At 43.2% G+C, this 23,262-nt stretch overlaps 1 protein-coding gene across 1 annotated transcript; it reads right to left on the minus strand.

The window, feature by feature from the left end:
- Positions 1-1,757: 1,757 nt before the first annotated feature.
- On the minus strand, positions 1,758-21,977 carry PRDM1 (PR/SET domain 1). The gene is made up of 7 exons (XM_052646027.1): positions 21,936-21,977; positions 20,079-20,327; positions 13,618-13,737; positions 9,827-10,079; positions 3,639-4,759; positions 3,071-3,199; positions 1,758-2,724 (listed from the first exon to the last, which is right to left on the minus strand). The coding sequence occupies exons 1-7, from the start codon at positions 21,975-21,977 to the stop codon at positions 2,152-2,154; spliced, it is 2,487 nt and encodes an 828-aa protein (XP_052501987.1). The 3' UTR covers positions 1,758-2,151.
- Between the last annotated feature and the right edge of the window lie 1,285 nt (positions 21,978-23,262).

Raw genomic sequence — 23,262 nt, forward strand, 5'->3', positions numbered from 1 at the left:
CGAGAGGGAAAAAAGAGAACAAATGAGTGATGGGGAATAGAATGTATTTGATGTCAATGTCAGAGTATGATTCTTTCGTTTACTTATAATCAAGGACTGTTTGTCAAACACTGTTAAAAAAAATATCATACTGTCAGTTTCATTATTTAAAGGAACAGATCAGTAAGGCTCTTAGGTTTCCCTGGATTATCCTAAATTTGTTGTTCTCTTCTGTAGGCTGACATTAGTTGCCACAGACCAAAATGCTGAATATATAATAAACCAGATTGATTAGTGATCCATCAGTTATTTAAGGAAGGAGAGGAAGAGAGAGAAAAGTTACAGTGGTTGATGGGATTTCTATTTCTGGGACTTGGGTGTGACCACATCAGAATGTGACGAAAAAAAAAAAAGCTATCTTAGATTGTCCTTAATAGTTAAAAAAGGTATGTCTCTTTCTCCCTGGTTGTTATGCGGTCCCCACCTTTGCACCAAGATTTTAGGATCTCTTACAATACCAAGGGGGTGCCCAAGCTCACCAATGTAGTTGTGAGGTCATTGAGTGTTAATTAAGCAGAGAGTCAGAAAGGGTTTGGTTTTTTTTTTTTTTTTTTGCCATTAGGAAAGAAGGATCTTTTACATGTTTTGGCTCACAATTTTAAGTGGTTATAAATATATTATATATACATGGTATAGTGGTATAAATAGATTTATAAATATACATCATTGTCCGCTACACCTTGAATGCCAACGTGTCATCTTTGGGCTTAGCAGAGGACGAGGCAGAATGGGACGCATTCCATCTTTCTGGCGCACGCATGCTCTCTCCTCTTGAGTAGCAAATCATTAAAGATGCCATCACTTCCTGCGCTACTGGACACACTCAATGAGGTAACTGTTGTTGAACAACTTTGCAATGCCCTTTCTTCTTCAATTAAATTAACCATAAAACGTAAAAACACAAATACTGAGGAAAGTCTGAGTTGCACAGAAAAAACAAATACAACTGATGTATTGGGGACAGGAATGTTCATTACCCGCTTTGACCCTAAGACAACGAGAATACCCGTTTTCCGGTTTTTGGTTTTTAAAGTGTGGCCCGAACCTATCTAACTCAAATCCTTCCTGGTGGAGCACCATGCTTGTGCAATTTTGACGTGATAACAAAAAAGACCAACAACAAAAACACCTGGACTCATGCCCCCAGACCTCACCCATACAAAACCACCTGTGCTTTGGAAACATTTTGTGGTGGTTTTAAACATGGCATTTTGTCTTCTTCACATTTTCAGATAATACATTGGGATGCTAAAGTCTCATGGCCACTCCAAATGGTCACATGACTTTGGGGGTGGGACGACGCTGTTTTTTTGAAGAGGGAGACAGACTGGCAAAGCCTTCTTACCACCTTTCTGGTAAATCCGTAATTGGGGGCAGGAATGCTGAACTCTCTACAGAAACATACAAGATTTTTATTTCTTCTACCTATTACTGGGTAATTCTGCAAACATACCCCCAAATTATGTTCAAATGATACAAGGCTATTCAAATAATATAATCCTGTGAATGAACACATCAACTGCCTAACTTTGGCAATACTCAAACCTCACTTTCAAACCATTATTATAGAGGGAGGTTGACTGAAGTAATGTTATCTGTTTACTAAATCTTAGATACTTAAAACAGATGTGCAGAAATTATCTACAAAGAATGGCCACCAGACAAAAATATAACACTTAACTCAAATTACAAGGAATTCTTCCAGTCATTGTAAACTTTTTTAATTATTGCTTTTTGAATGATAAATTGTATAATAAATTATGAAGGATTATCATTGAAAAAATAATTATGGCTAGGCAATAGTCTTAGCAATGGGGAGGCTATGCAAACATATTCACACAAATATTCAAAATACAACAGGTTCAAATATATAGATGGGGTGTAAGTAAGTATATATAATAGGTATATATATTGTCTTTGCCTCATTTATGCCCTGAGATTTCAGTAACTTTGGGGTTCCTTCTTTAATTCCAGAGAAGTGAGGGAAACCATCTGCTGTCAGGGAGAGCTTTGCAGAACTGGAATTATGTACAAGCGCTTGCGACGGGCACCCTGACTCGCCAAGTCGTAAGTTAAGAAACAAGACAAAACACCTTTTGTTTTCTGAAAATCTTAAGGATCCATAGGTTCAACTGTTTCTTGTTTGACCTTTACAGGTCCCAGAGGTAGTGGGTTGCTGTGAGGCAACTTCAGGAGGGGCGGCTCTGTTGACTCATAGAGGCTACACCCTGAGAGCAGTCCATTTCCCATGTTTCTTTGCAAAGACACTTTCAGGCCAGTTTCTTCCTTCTCTTTTCTGACCACGGCCAGAATCTCGTTTTCCACCACAGAGGTCACGTCGATGTTGTCCTCCATGTCCTCCAGCCGGTCAGCATTGTCGCTGATGTCAAACTTCTCAATTTCTTCGTTGATTCTGGTCAGGTCCTCCAGAGGCAGCACAGTGGCTGGGGCCACAGGACAGTGCCCCTTCAGGTGGACCCTGAGGCTGCAGAAATGGATGTAGCTCTTGTGGCAGTGGGCGCACTTGTGGGGCCGCTCCCGGGTGTGTAGGCGCTTGTGGAGTTTCAGGTGCACAAACTGGGTGAACTTGGCAGGACACACCTTGCACTGGTAAGGTTTCTCTCCGGAGTGGAGTCGCAGGTGGGTCTTGAGATTGCTGGTGCTGCTAAATCGCTTGTGGCAAACCTGCAGTGTGGGGAGGGAGGCAGAGAAAGGAGGATGGAGACTAGAAGTTTAAGAGCTGCCAAGGGGAGGTGTCAGCTGCCCACCCACACAGGACAACCTGGGAGGGGAAAGAAAACTCCCTGTGGCCCCTCACCGCAGCGTTAGGCAAATATGGCAAAGTGGGGACGCTCCCACAGGGTGGTGTTTCCCTCCCCGACCATTGTCCACCCAGTGGAAGCCGGCTGTGTCATCTCATCAGCAGCCTAAGGAAGGCAGAATTCTTGTGCTGGTTTAGGACACCAGGAGGGTGACTGCTGAGACACTGTCTGCAAAGGTCGAAAAGTTCTACCCAGAAAACAATGCCCACCTGGCATTCATGTGGCTTCTCTCCTGTGTGTACCAGGTAGTGTTTCTGCAGATGGGCAAGCTGAGTGAAGCCCTTGTTGCACGTCTGGCATTTGAAAGGTCGTTCTCCACTGTGCACTCTGAGGTGGACCTGGGAAGAAGCCACAACACCTTAGCTTGGCTCCCACTCTGCAGGCTGTAAGAGTGAATGTCCCGGCTCAAAGACTCAGGGCATTTAGGATGCAAACCTCTTAAGCACCAAGGTGAGGTCTTAGAACAAATCAAACCCCAATGTGAGTTTCAGAACACTGTCGTGTCTGAGCTAAAGAAAAGTCACAGGCTAGGCAGGGACTTCACACTGATCCTCTAGCCCAAACCCCAGATGTTTATTAATCAGAAGACACTTGGGGGAGGGGAAGTAACGGGTCCCAAGCTGCATGGCCGACGATGCCATGCCTGGGTCTTACACAGAGAAAACCGCAATCTACAACCCGCGGCAGGTTTAAGTACTCAGGCGCGCTGTGTGTCCTCCCGGGGACAGACCGCGCGTTTTGGGGGGTGGGGGTAGGGGGTGACCACGCCAGGCCTACCTTCAGATTTGAGAGCTGCCCGAAAGTCTTGGCGCAGACGTTGCACTCATACTTGATCTTGCCGTTCTGCTTCTTCAGCGGGTAGGGGAGCGTCTTGTAGCCAGTCATGTTTCTTTTGTTCTTGATGAGATTCACGGCCTCCTCGCCTCCGGGGGCCGCAGCGGCCGCTGAGGTAGCTTTGGGCTGCACCACGTGCTCAGCCGTGGCGGCGGTCCCGGCCGTCGGGGAGCCGCTGGTGGGGGTGCAGGCCTTGTCCTTCAGGCTGGCGGCCGCCCCGGGGAGGGAGAAGGCACTGTGCGGCGCGGGCACCAGCACCTCCCGGGGGTGCTCGGGCTGCAGCAGGCGGCGCGCCCCCTCTGAGGGCAGCGAGCTGGGGAGCGAGGCGGGCGCCAGCATCGGGGGAGGCAGGCCGCCCCCGCCCAAGAGGCTGCTGTACACCGGGTACAGCCTCGGGAAGAGGCCGAAGCTGTTGAGGCTGTTGATGTTGCCCACGGCAGCGCCCAGGCCGTTGCAGTTCATGCCGTAAGGGGGCAGCAGGAACTTGGGATAGTGCGCATTGTAGGAGGGGATGAAGGCGGGCGGCAGGTGGGTGGGCGGCCCGTAGCCGGCGAAGGAGCCCAGCCCCTCGGAGGCGGCCCCGTAGGGGGCATTCAAGTAGGCGTAGGAGTCGCGGGCCTCCTGGGGGCCGGGGGCCAGCGGCGACACCGTGTTCCCGGGGCTGCTGTGCGGGCTGCAGCTCTGCAGGCTCCGGTCCGGGCTGCTGCGCGCCGAGGGGCTGGGCGTCGCGGAGGACGGTATGGGGGAGTGAGTGACGTAGGGCGGCCGCTCCATCCCGTAGCATCCCAGGGGTGCTTTCAGAAAGTCTTCCGGGAGCGGGGCGCGAATTGGGTACACCACGCGCGGGTAGAAGGGCATCTCCGGGCTCCCGTCTTTCCTGAAGTCATCCGCGTCCTTCTCGGAAGTGAGGGGAGAAATGTTGGAGCGGTGCAGGTCCTTCCCTTTGGAAGGGCGGGAGTCCAGTTTCAGGATCTCTTTGACGCTGTACTCTCTCTTCGGGACACTCTTGGGGCACAGTTCATGCTTCTCAGTGCTCTGCTGCTTTGGACGGCCCTGGGTTTGTGCTGAAATAAAGAAAGGGTGATGGTTATTCAGAGGGAGACAGAAAATTGAAGCGACATTGCCCAGGCTTCTCTCTCCTTGAGCAAACCTGAGCCCGAGCTTCCCCAAGAGGGCCACCTGGCTTCTCAACACCCACTCATTCTGGAAGGCTCATGCCACTCCAGTTCCTCCTCAGCAAAACCGGGTCACCGGTGGCATCAGTCAAATGAATAACATCGTTTGGATGACTGTTTCCACTGGTAGGAACCTCATGATAGAACAGTCCTGTTCAATCTAGAATAGGAGCGTATCTCCATGAAATACTGGGTGTGGGGTGTCACAGGTTAATAAAAGTCACAGTTTACCTAAAGGAAATCAGCACACCCTGTGAACCAGATGTGAAAGATGAAGACTCATTTCAAGTAATAAGCAGTCATCAATTTTCACCTCCATTCTTGTTTAATACGAATTTGATAAAATCCTGTTCAAACTGCCTCTGTCAAACCGATTAGCAAGGTGATGTGAACCCTTCCTCTGGATTTGCTGACAACACCAGAATTTCACTGAGGCTCCAGGTCTCACCAGGCTCCCAGTAATGCTGTCCCCCGGAATCACAAGGTGCTACATAGTCATCGCTGCCAAACCACAAATGGCACTTTCCGAGCCAGTTCAATTACTTAGAGCACCAAAGAAAACAGGCAGCGAAGATGAACACACTTATTCCAAAAGATGGCATATTATTACTCGGTAAATAGACTGTTGAGGAACAGCAGCAATGCTCTTAAACAGAGCCTGTTTACGACAGGTTCTCCAGGCCATGCCACCAGCACTGCTCCCTCCAAACACGCAGAACGAAAGATGCTTTTGGGAAGACACCAACCAGCCAGAGCTGGGAAAACCGAGCACTCCCTGCTCAGCCTTCCCTGGAAACCAAAAGTAAAATACAAGCTGCTTGGTTGGAGCTCTGGTTACTGGCTGGTAGGCACTCCAGCCTGCACACTTGCCCTCAGTGTAGGGAGAGACGAAGGATCAGCTGTGGGTTTGTATAGATGCCATGAGAGGCAGGAGAGCTCTTGGCCTCAGCCAGAGAAGAAGACAGGCTCGGGGGACCTCGCTAAGCCTCCGTAAAAGCATCATTTTGTTGTCCCTGCTTGATTTAATGGAGAAGAACTCTAGGCTTGATACCTGATAGATCTAGAAATGAACTCTGTGGACTCTAGAGTCTGAACTCTTCAAATCCATTCTCTAGGCTGACAGGCTTGAGGGATTCGGTTCCAGTTTGAGAGCCCCCTCTGAATGTTATCTCTGCTGGCTGTTATCAGTTACTCCCGGGTGAGCCCGAAGCCCCAGAATAAACACAGCCCAGACGCTATCAGGGAAGATGCTGATGGGGGCAGTGATGGAAAGCTTGTTGAGGGAGAGGGATTTCTGAAGCCACGAAACCAAAATAAATACCCCCTTATCAGGCCAATATCAGTCTTTCAGTGAGGCTCAGCAGGCAGGAAGTTCAAATTGTCACTTTTGTTTTTTAAAGCTGAAATGGTAAAAGAAGAGAGACAACTAAGTTGGAAAGCTGATAGGCAAGGCATCTCACAGCCACAGGAGGGAATTTTGAGGCAAAAAAAGAATGATTTGGAGGCAACCATATAGGCTCAGGTTAAAAAAAAAAGACATAACCCTAAAAAAAAAACACAGAAACTTCACCATCACAACTTGCTGCCATTTTTATGTGGCAAATTACATCTAAGTCTCCTAATTTCTTCTAGTAGCTTCAACACTCTCTGGGTTCTAAAATTCAATAAATTAAAGTTATAAGCAGGAAGTTTTAATCTGTCCATAGCACTGCCCTCCTATTTAGTCAGGTGTTATTGCTGAGCATCTCCATAATCCAATTTTTGAACTGCTGCAAAGCTAACAATCAAGCCAACAACAAGAAAAAGTTGGAATTTATTATTTTCTATGCAAAATACTGAGCAGAGTGTGCCTAGCGTATCATAGCTCCATGATAAATGTTCAGTATCTCTCACACCTTCACAAAAACACATTTGTTTCCTATTAAAAAAAAACAAAACAATATCCGGAGAGCAGTATCAGCCCCCTCAGGTGTTCTAATGTGTCAGTCATGGAATCTGTGCACGTGTCTGCTAAGTCACTTCAGTTGTGCTCGACTCTGTGCGACCCTACGGACTGCAGCCTGCCAGGCTCCTCTGTCCATGGGATTCTCCTGGCAAGAGGACTAGAATGGATTGCCGTGCCCTCCTCTAGGGGATCTTCCTGATCCCGGGATCGAGCCCGTCTTTTATATCTACCAGCACTGGCATATGGGTTCTTTACCACCAGTGGTATCTGGGAAGCCCTCATGGAGCCTACATGAAGATATATTTAAAAAAAACCATCCTTCAGTAGCTGAGTAATCAGTGGAGCTGGTGTCATTTCTGACTCTCCCACTCAGCAGCAGCTTGAGTTAACTTGAAAAAGAAAATCAAGATCTGTTTTTGTTCTTAATTCTTTAATGGCTGTAGGCGGACGGAGTCATTTCAAGAGTGAACTGCTTCTGAAGGCTCTGAATGGCTTAATTATGCCGACTCACATTTTCGATCTATAATAAGAACCCCCAAGACTATAAGAAAGAACCTAGAAGTTCTGCAGTAGGCAAAACAAAGTCTGTTTTCAACTGAAACTGAGAAAGCAGATTAACATTTAGAAGTCTATAATTTGGTCAACTGTTTTCTAGATGGGCTAGTTAGATAGACTGAAAAAAAATATATACCAAAAAAAAAAACCTTGGGAGGATAAGACTTAAACCTAATAATTCCTACTCCTTTTTTTTTTTTTTTAATAACTATATGTGATTTCTGGCTACTTATTTTTCTTGACCTCAGTTTTCTTCAAATCTCTTCTCCTCAAAACTCTACCAACTGAACCATCACTGCCAGTTTAAAGCCCTCACAGAGACTCTGACACAGGCCTCTACTATGCATGAAACATGGAACCCAACACAACTCATTTGAAGACACAATCTACCTGTTAGGCCTGATGAAATAGTGGAAATTTTCCTGATCAGCATCTCAATCATGTTACCACACCTAAGACAACTGGTTTCACAACAGGCAGCAGGAGTCTTGGCTTACTGTGACTGGTTATTGTGAACTTTCATTCTGCACTACGAATACTGGACAGTGAATGGGTACCTGAAAATGTTCAACCACCATTTAGAAAAAATCTGCATAAACGACGACAGATATTTCAGGGAACAAAGGTGTCATTTCATAGAGAACGTGACAGTTCCTTCAGAGCTCAAAGAATAACCATTTGAACCTGAAAAATTCTGTGCTGAGCCTTTTGCTGGGGAATAAAAATGCAAGGCCTTTAGGACCTTTCTTTGTGCAGAAGGAGGTGAGGGATGTACGTGAAAAAACTTTGTGGTTACTGCAAAAGTCACCAAGGTGGGTCTTTTAAAATGCAGTTACAGTTCAAAGAAAATAAAAAAATCAGTCTTTTTTCTGAATCCACGAATGATGAAGCTCAAGGAATGGGAGGAGACCCTCAAGAGGAAGCTGCGGCTATGCTGAGAAAGCCAGGAAGCAGCAGCGCATGTTCCTGGGAGATGGCCTGCTGGAGTGCAAGCTGCCTTTGACCACTGGGCCTGGCACCTCAGAGGGGGAGAGAGCAGAAGGGCTCCTGGGACGCTGGGCACTAGTGATACAATGGGGACTCTTGCGAGTGCTCGAGAGATGAGGGAAAAGACCCACCACCATTGGCCAGGACCTGATTATACCTACTATGCTCAAGCTGGAAGCCAATTTGTTTCCAAACATTTCAAGGTTGTTTTCCCAAACCTCAGGGTGCACTATATGTGTGTACATAAGGAGCACAAACACAAATTTAAAGATATTATGGTAGAGGTCTTTAAGCTTTTATAGCCTCAGCTTTTCAGAAAACTATAAATATAGTCTTGAGATCATTGGGAGAGCAGTCAACTAGACAGTGTGGGGTGAGCACCAAATAGCTATCGAGTTGGATTATACCTGACTAGGATAGGTAATTGGTTTGTTAACTGGCTAAAAATTTAAGTCAAATTCTAATTTATGTTAATATTAACATCCATCCCAAAGGTCTCAAAGGCCAAAATGTGAACTAAAACAATTTAGACTCCAGATAAAGCAAATGGGACAGCATAGGGATGATTGATGAATCTGGGTAAAGTGTTTCTGGGAATTCTTTGTACTGTTCTTCCAACTTCTCCTTATGTTGGAAATGAGATCAAAACAAAAGCTTACAAAAATTTCAGCATTTAGATGCCAAACTCTGAAACCAAAAGGAGCTGATTTTAAAAATCTGCTTTAAAAGCAGTCTGAGAATATACAACTATAGTTACAACAGGTTGGAATTTTATGGTAAATCTTACATCATTCCTAGAGATCACTTGAGAATGACTAAAACAAAGTAGCCTTTTGCAGAGAGGTCATGACAGCAACTTTAACCGATAGAAAAGTAAAAGCTTATAAACCTAAGGAACTGAAAATTTGTTAAGATAAAAGTGATAGGTGGTTACTGTAATACCGATCAGGAGATCAGATAATTAGGTTTTTACCATAAGGAAGGAAACGAAGATATAAAATCCATTTTGAATAAGATTTGAAAAATTATAGCTCCAAGTTTTTTTAGAAACAATTTATGTTTCACATCAGACCATAACTTGATAACCAAATGCGCATCTACATTTCAAAGCATATTTTAAGCACTGACAAATTACCACAAACAAGGAGCTATACCTTTCATCCTCGGCATGTCAGAACTAATCTCTATTACAATATAATCCTACCTGTCCCCTTTTGGACAGATTAGCATTGGACCTTTATTTCTTCCTGTACATTCAGAGTTGTTCTTAGTAGATTTTAAATGATCAAGTTTCATTATAGCGAATAGAGACTGAAAAAAATTGTTTTTCTCTCCCCAGTGCTGAGTTTAAGCCACGTACTTGGCCCATCAAATGAAGCCATGTAATTAAACAACATGTTATTAGTGCAAAGGGGGCAGAACTGACATTACTAGCATTTTTAATTTTTTTTTTTCTGTAATCCACTTACTGAGATTCATCATTGTCAGCTCTCCGGGATAAGGGTAGTGAAGCCTTTCTGCAAAGTCCCGGCAGTACCACACAAGAAGCTCCTGGTTGGCCGGGATGGGCTTAATGGTGTAGAAGTAGATGTTCATGCCGTTCTGACAGGCGGCCAGGTTCTGCTCCCGGGCAGAGTGTGCTGGGTTCACGTAGCGCAGCCAGTTGCTCTTCTCCTCATTAAAGCCATCAATGAAGTGGTGAAGCTCCCCTCTGGAATAGATCTGCGCAAAAGAGAAGAGAGACATGGAAAAGAAAGCCCCCAGTGCAACGGAAAGCTTGCCAGCACCTCTGAGAACAAACACAGCAAGTGTGATTTCTGGTCCCTGACTGCCTCATTAGAAAAGGAAATCAGTTTAGCTGGAGTTATCTTGAATCAGCAAAAATAAGGGAGGAAACAAGGGAGGCACGCTTTGTCAGTTACCTTTTCCATTTCAGTTTTAGGGTCTTTTCATGTTTGGGGAAAAGCTACAAAGAATGAAACACAAGATTTGGTTTAAGGAGCTGCCGCACCTAGTACTCTATCTGGTAGCGCAGTGAATGGCACACAGGCAACACTACTGGCTGGAGTTCCGATCATTCTGACTTTTAATGCTTTGAGTCACTAGGTATTAGACCAACCCGACTGAGTACGTCAAACTGAGTCTCTCAGCTTTTTCTATGGCCTCTGTACTTGCCGTTTCCTACACCCCCGCCCAAGGCTTAAACTCTGCAAACATCCTCCACCCCCAAGCCTCATAGTCCAGCAGTAACACTTGTTCATATGAATACTTGGAACTTTGCCTTTTTGTGGAAACGCTGGGTGGGGCCAAGGTGAACTTCACCTGCCATAACAAAGTGAACACTGGGACAGAAGCCAGCATCTGACAGTCTACTGAGAAGTCACTTTTCCTCTTGATTAATGTGTTCGGCCTTGCGCTTTTCTTCCAAGGCTGAGGAAGGGAGAGGGAACCCTCTTATCTGTGAGGAGGTTGGCTAAGACACCACTCACAGAGCCACAGGGTTTGTGTTTTTGGAAGAAGAGGAAAAAACCATGTTGTTCTTTAAAAGCAATACAAAATGAGAAATTCAAAGTTTGTCCTAAAGTAATACTACTTCTGGTTAGCAGATATCTTCAGGCCACTCAGTAAAAAGGTAAAGTCTTACTGAAACGACTATAAACAGACCCTTTACCTTCCCCAGAAAGTTTCTCTTTCCCTCTTTTTAAGATATACCAATCTCATCTTCAGACTTAGGAAAGATCCTTACACATATACAAGCAATACCTGGTTTTCTGCATCTTGGAGGCTCCAAGTCATAGGGCATGATTCACAGCAGAAGTTTTGCTCTAACCGGACAGCAGGTCATTGCTTTGTTCTTAGTCACATACTGACTATGTTAATCTCTAAAGTGTTTCTGTATTTCGCTCAAACGTTATCAGAGACAAAAAGGAACTCTGTCCCTTTAACACAGGCAGTAAACACCAGAATCACTTTCTTTTAAGAGTAACTTCCTGTAAATTGTGAAGGGGGAAATACATGTGGCTTCATCAAAGCAGCTTGTGAGAGCTTTTGCGGTGTGTTTTGTTAAGAGAAAATGGAACAAGGCTGGGTGAATTCTGCTATCAAGAGGGGTTTTCAAGTTTGTTTACTCTGATGTGCAAACTTCCAGGAACACGGGGTTCCATCACTCTTGCACTCTTCGCTGGGCGGAAACTGCTTTCTAAAGCTACGGGTATGTTGATTCCAGTCAGTCTTCCACAGACTACAATTTACTGTATCCTCATTTTAAAACAGAAATGTCGATGCCATGAAGTCACACACACACACACACACACACACACACACACACACACACACACCCACCCACCCACAAGAAAATAAAATAATGATATGTCAGATGAACACTGCTGCCTATCACCCTCCCTTTATTTCCATATATTATCAAGAAGATTAAAAACGTGCTGACTCATAGCACAGTTACAAGAAATGTCACTGGTTTCTCAACTTGAACATCCCTTCTCTTCTGTGTGTAATTTGCATGAAACTTTTTCTTTCCTCACAACAGATGTTCATATTCCTGCCAACAAAATCAGGATGCTTTTAACAACATGTGGGGAGTTATCTCCTACAGTATCCTTTGCATGTGAAGGACCAATTCAAATAAATCCTCTCAGGGAAAGCATTTCAGCTACTTAAGAGTGAATCTTCAATAAACTAGGGAACTGAGACAGAGATAGGAGGTTCTTAAATATTTCTTGTCATTTTTTTTTGAAAGGACCATGCATTAACCAGACTAATACTGGATTGTTTTAATTCAGACCTTAGACTCAAGAATTACAAACATCTATGGCTCACTTCTCAGAAGACCTTATTGGCAATAAAGGCAAAAGTGCACTCCCATTTTACCCATTATTAGTCAGGTATTAAATGTATTTTAAGTATGAGTAATTATTAAATTTGTGAGCACGCAATTCATAGTGGAAAATTCTCAGTGATCTCTTTTGTTCGGAAAATAGTAAAATAGATTTCTTAAAACACAAAACTTCCTGGGTTTAAAAAAAAAAAAAGCTTGTTTCTTAGGACAGCTTCTAGGTGATCACAAAATATAGGTCTTTTATAAAAATACTTGTCCAAAAAATATAAGCATTCTCGGAAAATCCGACCAGAATAAGTATAATATGGACTTCCCCGGTGGCTCAGTGGTCAAGAATCTGCCCACCAATGCACGAGACACAGGTTCAATCCCTGGGTTGGGAAGATCCCCTGGAGAAGGGAATGGCAACCCACTCCAGTATTCTTCCCTGGGAAATCCCATGGACAGAGGGGCCTGGTGGGCTACAGCCCATGGGGTCACAAAAGAATAGGACACAACTTAGCGACTAAACAAGTATAATACAGTTTTTGTTGCCACCATGCAACTGTTTCTTGAAAGAATTTCAATAAAGGTTTCCCAGGAATCATGTACATTTTATGCAAGTCTATATACATACATATAATTGCTTTTAAATTTATTTTCTAATTGAGGAAATGGAGTATCCAGAGACATGGATGGGAAAATGGAAAACGTCCACTTTTTTCTATTCATTCTCATCCAGGGTCTTTTACCGAAAGATTCTATCTAATTAGCTCACCTGTGAGATTCTTTCTAACTGTGATATTCCAAAGGAAACTGGATTGACTAGATGGGATGTTAAAGGAAAGTTTATCATCTTGAATGTTGTAAGCATCTCCCTTACACTATGGAATAACTTATGTACTGTCAAATCCAGTAGTTTCATGGTACAGATGCATTTAAACAGGATGAGTCTTGTAGTCCATTTCCATTCCTCCAGTACCATCTTCTATTCACCCTTCCTAAATGGCATTTATTTTCAAGGTAATTCATTTGTGATTACTCGTCCATTCAATTAAAGTTAAGTCAGCAAGAAATCAAGAAGGGGTGAAATCTAAGGTGACTCATTACTACTTCCTTGCACAGAAATGCAAATGAACTTACCCTTGAAGCAAGCAGCAAACTGTTTCCTTTCATCACAAAACTCTAATGAATCGCAAAAATTAAGATTCACACAGACCACCTCCTTCACCCCAACTACCTTCAAGCTGTGTTTCCCAGGCTGAATTTTGAACCAGTTTCGTCACAATTGCTTAGAATTCCCTGTTCCATGGGGACCCTGAATATTGTGGGGAGCTCCAGGACAGTTGAAAAAGGAAGTGACCCAGCAATTTTAGTTTCATTTTTCCCCCTAATACTTAATGAGTAGGGAAAAATTTCCCTACTTACCCGCCAAAAATATTTCCTGTTGGCGTTCTTGGGAACTGTATCACTGGTGTAGATTTCACCTATTAGAGGTCCAAAACGTGTTCCCTTTGGTATGTATTCTTTACTCACCACTCCAGTAATCTAAAGGGGGTAAAACACATGAAACAGTGAGTTCAACAGTAAAATATGAATCGATCTTTTCATTTCAATGAACTGAATTGTCAAATGGTAATACCACCAATAACAAAATTGTGCTATGGAGAGCAGACATTAATGGTGCCTATATAATTAATGAGCTTGACTTTTGGGGAAGACTATCTGTTAAACTCACAGATGATCAGCAAATATTCAGCCAAGTATAACAGTCTAGTTCTCTGGTGACTGAGGGTCCAATATTTTTTATTAATACTTTTTATGCTAGAAGAACAGAGTGGGTAAAACTATTCCGGTTTAGAATGAGTTTCGAATGCTGCAGAATTAGACAGTCAAGGTTAGATCATTTTAGCCCGTTCCTAGTTTCCTATTTCTTCTTCTCCCTCAAACCATAAACACAGTGTACTTAAGGGGAATAAAACAGTTTTAACCTCAGAAACCAAAGTAATGTTCTTTGGTTGTTCCACAAAGGCCTAAGGAACCAGAAACAAAACATAATATATTTTTTTCATTCCAGATGAGGTTTTTTTTTTCCCCTTTATTTGTAACTTGTAAGTTCTCTTTGGTAGAAGGAAATTCTTTCAAGTAACTTTGCTCTTCTCTAGCATCTTCTGCTCAACCAGTGGTCAAAAGTCTTCCTGAAATGGAATTTATACCTAGGAGAGCTGTGGGTTCTAAGATCTGAGGAAATGGACTTTCTTAGACTGGATGGATCACACATTTGACTTTGGAGGGCCTTGCTAAAAAGAAACATGTTAACTATACCAGTTCCTCCCTGATGGTAAATTTCTTGGGGTGGGGGGTGGGGTTTAAAAAAAAAGTCACCAACCACTAATCAGGAAGCAATTCATCATTATTCAAAAGAACTCTGTAACAGTCCCTTACAACATTTTGCAGTACATTTTGTTTTTTTATTCACTCACTTTCCCATTTTGATTTTCTTTTCACCCAAAACAGCCTACAAATCACTTACTGAATGCGTTTTTGATATGGACCAAGAGGAGAGGTAAAAACATATTTATTTCCAGTTTTTATTATCCCTGGTGGCTCCTTTCTAATTGTCCACCTGAAACGGTAGGCCTTTATATATAAATCAATAAATGTTTGCAGTGGAATTTAAGATTTTGGTTTTGATATACACTGATACTTCATGAAATCTCATCAACAACTGAAATCTTTGTTTAAAAGGATACAGAACACACCTACACGCTTGTGACAGACCAGTCTTTCTCATATACATGACTTAAAATTAATTTTAAAAATTTAATATTAAATAATCAAGCCAATGGAGCATACCCAGACTGGAAAGACAGAAAAAAAGAAAATTTCCTATACCCAACACAAGTTGAAACAAGGCTGGTGAGCTCGAGTGTTATTTTTGGTCCGTTATGAATTTCTGGCAAGAGCTGAAAAAAGCAGATGTTCATTTCATTCTCCTCCCCTGCCTCATTTACATCTATCTGCCCTTTCAATAACAGTTCATCGTTATTGGCATATGTTGGCAGTATAGCTCTGAGGAGTACTTTATAAAAGTCTTGAGTTAAAAAAACATCCTAGAGCTTAGGTAGACTTATTCAGAGGTTATTGTTTATTACATATTATTGAAATGAATTTGAAAAATTCATGGAATTGGCTTTTATGGCAGAAATCACTTGGCATTCATATCTGAGTGATTATTCCATAATATTAAAATGACAAACAGGAAAAACAAATAATGTCATTCACTGGTGAGCCAATAATTAGCAGTTGATATTTTCAACATATCCACTTTAAAGCAGTTTTTTTAAAAAGGTACTCAACTGGTTTATCAACTTTGTTTTAAATTATAGTCTCCTGCAGACAATGTCTTGGGAGTCAGAGATTGATTACCAACAAATAGTATGACATCGAGGTCAGGGTTTTTCTCCTGAATTACCATTCTTTTAACCAATGGGCTTCGTATTCAGCTCTCAATCCTACACTAAGAAAATATACAACACTTTCTTATGGTCCGAAAGAAGTCAACCAGCAACTTGTTCCTACAAAAGAATTTGCAGAAGACATACGCCACCAAACATCTTTGAGGGCAGCCATAGGAAAGTCACTGGAGAAGATACGAGAGGGCATTAAAGGGCTCCATCAATAGCCATACAAATACAACTCACCAGATAGGACAGGAGAGCAATTTGTCTGGAAAGGGAGGTCTAGGGAAATCCCAAGTCCCAAACAAATAAAAGAGCCTCAATACCAGATTATCTTTACAAGTGAGACAGAACACTAATATTTTAAGTTCTGAGATCCATAGAGCTTTGGGTACTTATATACTCAAACATGAATAAATAGAGACACCAAATCATAGAATTTTGAGGCTGGAAGGAACTGTTTAGCTCATATACTATCTCTGTCCATTCCCAGTTCAGCACCCTATCTCACAATCAGCACCTTCATCTCAGATCCTTATCTGAGAGATTATTCAAAGAGGACATAAGAGCTATAACTAAGATTCCAGCTCTAAGACTCCTGAGCTCAGCCAGGTAACCGGAGCGGGGATCAGAACCAGGATAGTTTTTAATGGGAAGTAAGTGACTAAGTCCTACTTCTCCCTCTGGCCCTGGAAAGATTTGGATGTGAATCTTAGCCAACAACCAACAATGTTCTATCCTTGGAGCCAGCACATAATGTAGGGAAACCTGGTGTGTGCCTTGAATTTCCCAGAACTAGAAGGACTAATTAAGAATGTGTTCACCTAAGCTCAGAAGGAAACTTCACTGGAACTGACCAGGGTCCTAAAGCATCATTGCTGGGCCGGGACTCCTGTGTGCCTCCCATAAATCTACCAGCGAGAGGATGCTGGCCTTCACACTTCCCTGCCGGCCTGCTCTTCCCAGCTGTGTGCTCTGTGCTGGGCTGACCCCTACGGATACACAACATACCCTGAAGTCCAAGACCTGCAGACAAAAAATAGGGCTTGTTTTCCATTTTACGAAATGAAGATGTCACAACTTAGTATGGGTGGACCAGGAGTGCTGAATGAAAGTTTGATAATAAGGAGAATAATTTTTTTTTAAAGCGAATTCCCTCTTTACGAATATATGAATACACATGAATCTCATTGAGTTTCAAGCAGAAATATCATTCAGGTCTAACGATGGTTTAAGTATCCTCACCCCAAATTATATTAAAATCATTTTAATTACTAGCTACCTCTTCCCCTCTCCCTCAAGAAAATGACTCATTAGATTAAAATTCTATTTTGAATGCAAGGATATTTGCATTGAGATGGTTAGTGCTCTGTAGCGAACCAAGACTTCAGCCTGCACTTTACTCCATTGTCTTTAAAAGGGATGGAGTGGAAAGAGATGTTTTTGGCAAGTTTCCTTAATTATCTTTATATTAAAGGAAATGCCTGGTTGCATGGTCTCCCAATAAAAGCCAGTATGAAGAGGGAACTGCATATTATGGTGAGATACTTTTTACAGATGACTTAATAATGGACTTCAATCAAAACGGACACTGAGTCCCCATCATTGGCCTGATGTTTAATTGCCACACGACTCTGGAGTTCAGGCTCAGAGCCACAGAGCCTCTGAATTCAACGCAAGCAAGCTCAGTTCAGGCTACGGCTTCTAGAACAGAAGTGTTTAAATCAATCTTTCTGTGTTCAAGTATTCACAGTAGATTATTTCAGATCAAGGGGAAAATCCCCCTAAAAGAATAACCCAGCAGTTTAAAAAGTTTTAAAAGTTTTTTGAATAGAACATCTATATTTGGTTTGCGTTTTGGAAATAGGAAGTAAGAACAGCCTCATTAAAAGTGCAAAATGATTCTAAACTAAATCTAAAAATGAGGGTCAAGATCAGAAATATGGTTTGTATGTTTTGTTTTTAAACCAGAAAAAAAAAAAAAGGTGCTGACACATAGCACAAATTCATAATGAAAAATGGTCTTGTTAAAAAAAAATCCCCAGGATGTCAGCACATCAGTACATAATGTAACATCTTCTGCTACTTAAATGAAAACATTTAAAGAAGGGCAAGATACATCAGTCAGATAAAAACTACATGTACAAAGGCTTTTTTCCTCTTTCCACGGCTTGTGGGACTGAAAGAACTAACTGAATAATGATAATGTAAACATTTCATCCATTCTGAAGGTTCCTGTCCTAGAACTGGTTTGTAGCTATCATACTCTCAATGACTCAATTTCACAGTTCTCTTTCACCATCCTGAAGGAGCTGTCCTTTTCCAAAATGCAAAAAGGAAGGAAGGAGAAACAGGAAAGCAGGTACACATTACAGAGGGAGCTTAGGCCAGTATTACATTGAAGCTGGTTTCCTGCTTACTTTTATGATGAAGGACTAAAGACATACTGTTCTCTTCAAGCATGTCGGTAAAATCAAATAGGAGAAAATAGAATAAGAGAACCCTGACTTCCTACTAGGTTTGTTCTGAAGGACCCTCCTTAGGAATATAGGTACTGTATGCGTTTTCAGTGCTGAACTACGAAATAAGAAGGAGTTAAACATGCAATGAAAAAACGCCAAACAAGCTTAATAAAGGATTGGTCTGAAGTATGTTAACACGATAAATAAAACCACAGTGACACCAAGAGGGGCCAGTGTAGCACAGTGTAGAAGCATTAGTTGGAAAGTCTAAAGAACTTTGCTCCAAGTCTGGCTCTGCCTCCAAGTATACACCTTAAGTACATGCCTAGTCTTTTGAACTTTGGACTAATGATCTAAGGGCATTTTTTTTTTTCTATTTAGCTATTATTTTAAATAGAGTGATGAAAATTGAAAGACAGGCTAAGAGCTAAAACGAGGACAATACTACAGAACTAAAAGGCAAGGATGAACCAGAGTGGAGGTCTTGACTTTAGTCCCAAGCGGCTGGACAGGGCAACGCAACACAATTAAAATCTGGGAACGGACCAGTATTTGGTCAAATTTCATCTGGGAAAAAATACTACACTTTTTAAAGCCACAGACAAACCTTACAAATCCTACACTGATTCCACGGGCCGCATACTAAGAGACTTTCTATAGAAAAGGGTGTTACTTTCACAAAAAAGGTGTAATTAAGGCCGACTTCTGGGGTCAAGTTTTTGGTAATGTTCACATACAAATACAATTTAAATTTTGCTTTTCATGAAATCAGCCTCCTCTCTCCCAGTAGGAAAAACGGGGAGGTGGGGGGGAGTTGAGTTTTAATGAAACCCAAAGCAGAGTTGCTCTATTTAATTTTAGACAGCTGTGTCACCCCTCACTAACAACACTGAACTCAGACACACCAACAGGAAAGAGACAAAGTATTTCCCAAATCAGCTCTCAAAGCCTTCAAATACTGTTCCTTCGGGAAGGAGGAAAGTGATTTGACATGGTTGTAATGAACAGTCTCAGGATGGAATTCTGGACTCCTACAGCAAAAGAGCCCCCTGTCACGACTTTCTGAAGGCAGTGACAGACTGACAGTGAGCCACAGGAATGGTGGTGGTAAGTCTGTGGTGGGGTCAATTCCTTCAACTCAGCCCTGCAGTCGACCCACGAGCGCAACTGCAGTAGCTGAATTCTCAAAACAAGAAGTGGTTCTGCAAGTTTTTTCACAGCTAAACATCACGCCTTGCTATAATCATTATATAAAAGGGTAAACACAAATCCTTTGCTCATTCCAAGTTTGGGTTTTCAACCCCTTTGAAACAACAAAGAGTGTACCCACTTCAGAGGCTAAGAAGGAATCGGCCTGCCAGCCCTGCCAGAGCAAGGGAGCTGCTGCAGATAAACACTGGTTAGCTCTGAAGTCATCCGGACAGAGGACACTTTTACATGAACCTCTTCTCAGTTTACACCATCACTTCAGTTCATAAACACGTCAAGGTTTGGAGAATAATTTTAGAAACCCAGCTAATAAAGCCGGCTCGTTAAAAAGAGACTAAAGCCATCTCGTGACCAAAAGGAGACAAAAGAAACGTGGAAAACATTTTTTTCAAAGAAAAAGTTTTCTCCCTCCAAAGCAACTGTACTGGGTGATGAGGGCCAGTGAGTCCAGAGCGACCAGGAAACTTTCTCGAAGCTGCTGACAATTTCACCCACCCCATGCTACAATTCGGCTTTTCTAAGACATGTCAACTTGCCAAAAGATTTAACTGTTTACTAATTAATATGGAATAGTCAAGAGCTGGAGAAAATAAGCAGGGACAGACTTAGGGCAAGAGAAGGCAATGAAAGAAGTGAATTAAGTGATCAATTATTTACTGATACTTACAGATTCTCACAGATATACAAGGCCTCAAAGGCAAGTAGGGAGATTTGGCATCAGGTGCCAATCTTCTTCAGCAAGAAACCAGAGGCTTACCTCTTTGGTATTTGTGGCACATTTGAAAAGTAGATTCCTCGGTAAGGAAGCCTCCGCCTGAACCGCAGTGCCTCCTTCCACACCAGAATCCCAGGGGTGGTCATTCACAATGTATGTACACTTCTCCTCAAACTCAGCCTCTGTCCACAGAGTCATATCCGCGTCCTCCATGTCCATTTTCATGGTCCCTTCGGTCCCTTCTGCCAACCCTGGAACCTTCACAGCACTGGAGCTACACTTGGGGGCAGCCTGGAAGAGAAGGGAAAGGCCTTTAATCCCCATTGTCCCGTGGCTCCTCTGAGAGGCTATGACTAATAGTCGTCTGAAGACTTTAAAAGCAGATGCAGAGTGCTTGGTACAGTTGAGTAAGAGCCAAAAAGCCGTATAAAGATTGCCTTGGAGAAGCAAGGTTTTAAAATGCTATCCTTTAACAACAACAACAAAGAATGTGGCAACCTCATTGAGGGGACAAAGTTTAAAAAAGAAAAGAACCACCTCCGAACAATCCCTGGCTTTACCTCTCACAGCAGAAAAATGTTGTGGGCGCCCAGTCCTCTGTCCCAGGACGCCTGGGGTCATGGCCGCCAGACCCTCAACGCTGTGGAAAAGCTGCCTCAGAAAAGTGTCACAAACAAGGAGAGGAAGAGGAAGGAGCTCTGTCTGCCTCTGAATGAAGCTAAAAATGGAAAGCGCGTGTGGTGCAGGAGCGGAACCCAGCCTGCCTTTTCCAAATGGGGAAGACTGAACTTTCCCACCAGCTCCCAACTCAAAACAACTTTCAAAACAACTTGCCCCCCCCACACCCCCTCTGCAGCGCGATCTCTTTCATCCTCTCACATGGAAGGCTGAAAAGGACTGCATCCTGCCAGCATCACTGAGCTGCAGCTTTTCAGAAACCATTTGGACCATAGGAAAAGAGGAGGAAAGATGGGGGTGGGGGACAGGGGGCAAACTCCCCACAGTTTCTTTTGACTGTGGGTATCTCACGCCGGATTGAAAAAGCAAAAACAAAACATAAAACTGTTCAATAGAATTCCCTAAAGAGAATTCCTTTAGGGAGCCCTCAGCTACAAATAGCACTTTCCATTTAAATCTGAAAGTGTACGAATTCCCAGAAATCACTGATGGGCTACAGTTTACTGTAACTAAAGTTATAACAAATATAGAAGACTCAGAAGACAAGCTCTGCTTCCACTTGTAAAGTGATAAGGGTATTCCCGCAAATCCCCCCCTCACACGCAGGAAAAGTGCTTTCCAAAGAGAGAGAGGGGGGGTAAAAAGGTAAACAACGTCTGCAGTGTTTTCCCATACAGACGTGTGGGGGGAAAAGTAGGAACGTATTAAAAAGGAGTAGGGTATTATTTCCCTGTAAGAACGTGTCCTCGTTAGAATGTAAACACAACACTGTCCAAGTCCTTCAGGGTGGCTTTTCCACTCTGTTTCTTCTCTAAATATGATGACCCCCCATTTTTAAAAAAAATCAGATGCGAAGTTGTCCTTCCCTCAGTCACGATTGAAACAAACGTGCTTAAGTCTACGTAGTTGCGACACGTACAGTCACGATGCCACAGAAGTGTTAAAATAAAACCAAAATTTAAAATTAAGCCAACGCGGAATAGTTACTTTGTTGGACGGGGGTGGGCCGGAGTCACTATTGAAATTTCAATGAACTGACAATTATGCCTAGAACTGAAAGGGTTAATGATTCATAAGGAAAAAGTCTTCTAAACGTTTGACAGTGCTAAGTGCCCAAAAGCAGAAGCATTTCTGGTTTATACTGCGACTACGTTAGCCGAAAAGGGGTGGGGGGAGTTTTCAGATCAATTTCAGAATGAAAAACAAGATCAAGTTCCTTACCAAGGTCGTACCCACACGTTTTTCCAAGCAAATATCCAACATCTGAGATAAATGTCGCTCATGCCTAAAGAGTCCGCAGTGCTCCGCGTCCCCTCCGGGCCGAAGGCTGGCGCGCACCGCGGCGGTGCCCTTCTGCTCGGCCGCCCGCGCCCGCGTCCCGGCTCCCGGCGCGGACAGGTGCCGCGCTGCTCTGCCTCTCCGCAACACTGGAGGGCCGAGTGTCACGGCTGCGCTTACAGTCTGGGTTAACTCGGCCGGCGGCTCGGCCCTTACCCCCTCCCAGCTTGCAGATTTCCCATTCGTGATTCACTCCTACCAGTCGCCTGAAGAGGGGGCGTGGCCGCACCTGGCCAAGCCGCGTCGAGCTCAGCCTAGGGCTTTCCCCCCAGCCCGCGAGCGCCCAGAGCTTCCTCTCTGCGTATCTGAATTTCAACATTTACTTGGAATCGTGACTTCCCTTTGAAGGCACTTAACCTCCGCGTAGACTCGGACTGTATTGTATTCTAAAGACTCCAGACCGCCCTCCTTCCTGCTGCGGCTTTGTGAGGGGGCGCACATTCCTTAAATTCAGGGAAACCTAAAAAGGATCTAAACTTGTTGGAGTTCCTCGGCCCAGGTCCAGTTAGAGAGTTTACAAAACTTACTTGAAAAGAGCACGTGAAAAAGAGCAATTAATTTGCATGTTATGAAATAAGATAGAGCTGTCTAGTCCTCAAGCTATTGCTTGGGAAATAAAGGACTCCTTCCCCCCAACCCCCCGCCCGTCCCGCCCCCAAGTTTGTAAGCGTCCATTTCCCCTGATTATTAAAGTTCATGCTTAGTAAAACTGACTTCCCTCTTTCAATTATTTAGTAAATAGGGAAATACGAGAAAGTTATAATCCTACGGATTGAAATTTCTTTGCCTTTTCTCCCCTCCCCAAAACCCACAGGCAAAGGAGTGTGTTTGCAAAATGTAGGGCATTAATCTGTTTCTTAAAGAGAATGTGGAACTGATCACTGCAAGTGGAAAGCAGACAGAGGCAGTAATTAGTGGAGCTCTTCGTTGGGAGCCCTGTCCGGCTTTTCCTCCAGCCCCAGTCAGTCCTCTGTTGAAGGAAGGACATCCTGTGATGATGGCATACAATGTCCTGTTTGTTTATTATTAAGAGCGTGGACCTTGCATTCCTGCTTCTCATTACAAAACAAACCAGATGCTTTACTTCCTCCAATGGTCTTGTGCCTTCAGCAAGGAATCCTCTAATTCAGGGAAACAATCATGCAAAGGGTCCATTTAGAGCAGACACCCTATTACAAGGACTGTTTAGATCTCCGTAGCACAAGTCCCA

This window comes from Budorcas taxicolor, chromosome 9, assembly GCF_023091745.1.
Source record: "Budorcas taxicolor isolate Tak-1 chromosome 9, Takin1.1, whole genome shotgun sequence".
NCBI lineage: Eukaryota > Metazoa > Chordata > Mammalia > Artiodactyla > Bovidae > Budorcas > Budorcas taxicolor.

What these genes read in the sequence shown, in the direction of transcription:
- PRDM1 (XM_052646027.1), bottom strand. Translation starts at nt 21,977, where the DNA reads ATGTTGGATATTTGCTTGGAAAAACGTGTGGGTACGACCTTG. An exon ending in GTGCCACAAATACCAAAGAG is followed by an intron (nt 13,738 to 20,078) that starts GTAAGCCTCTGG and finishes TACCCCCTTTAG; the next exon opens with ATTACTGGAGTGGTGAGTAA. An exon ending in GGCAGCTCTCAAATCTGAAG is followed by an intron (nt 3,200 to 3,638) that starts GTAGGCCTGGCG and finishes GCTTCTTCCCAG; the next exon opens with GTCCACCTCAGAGTGCACAG.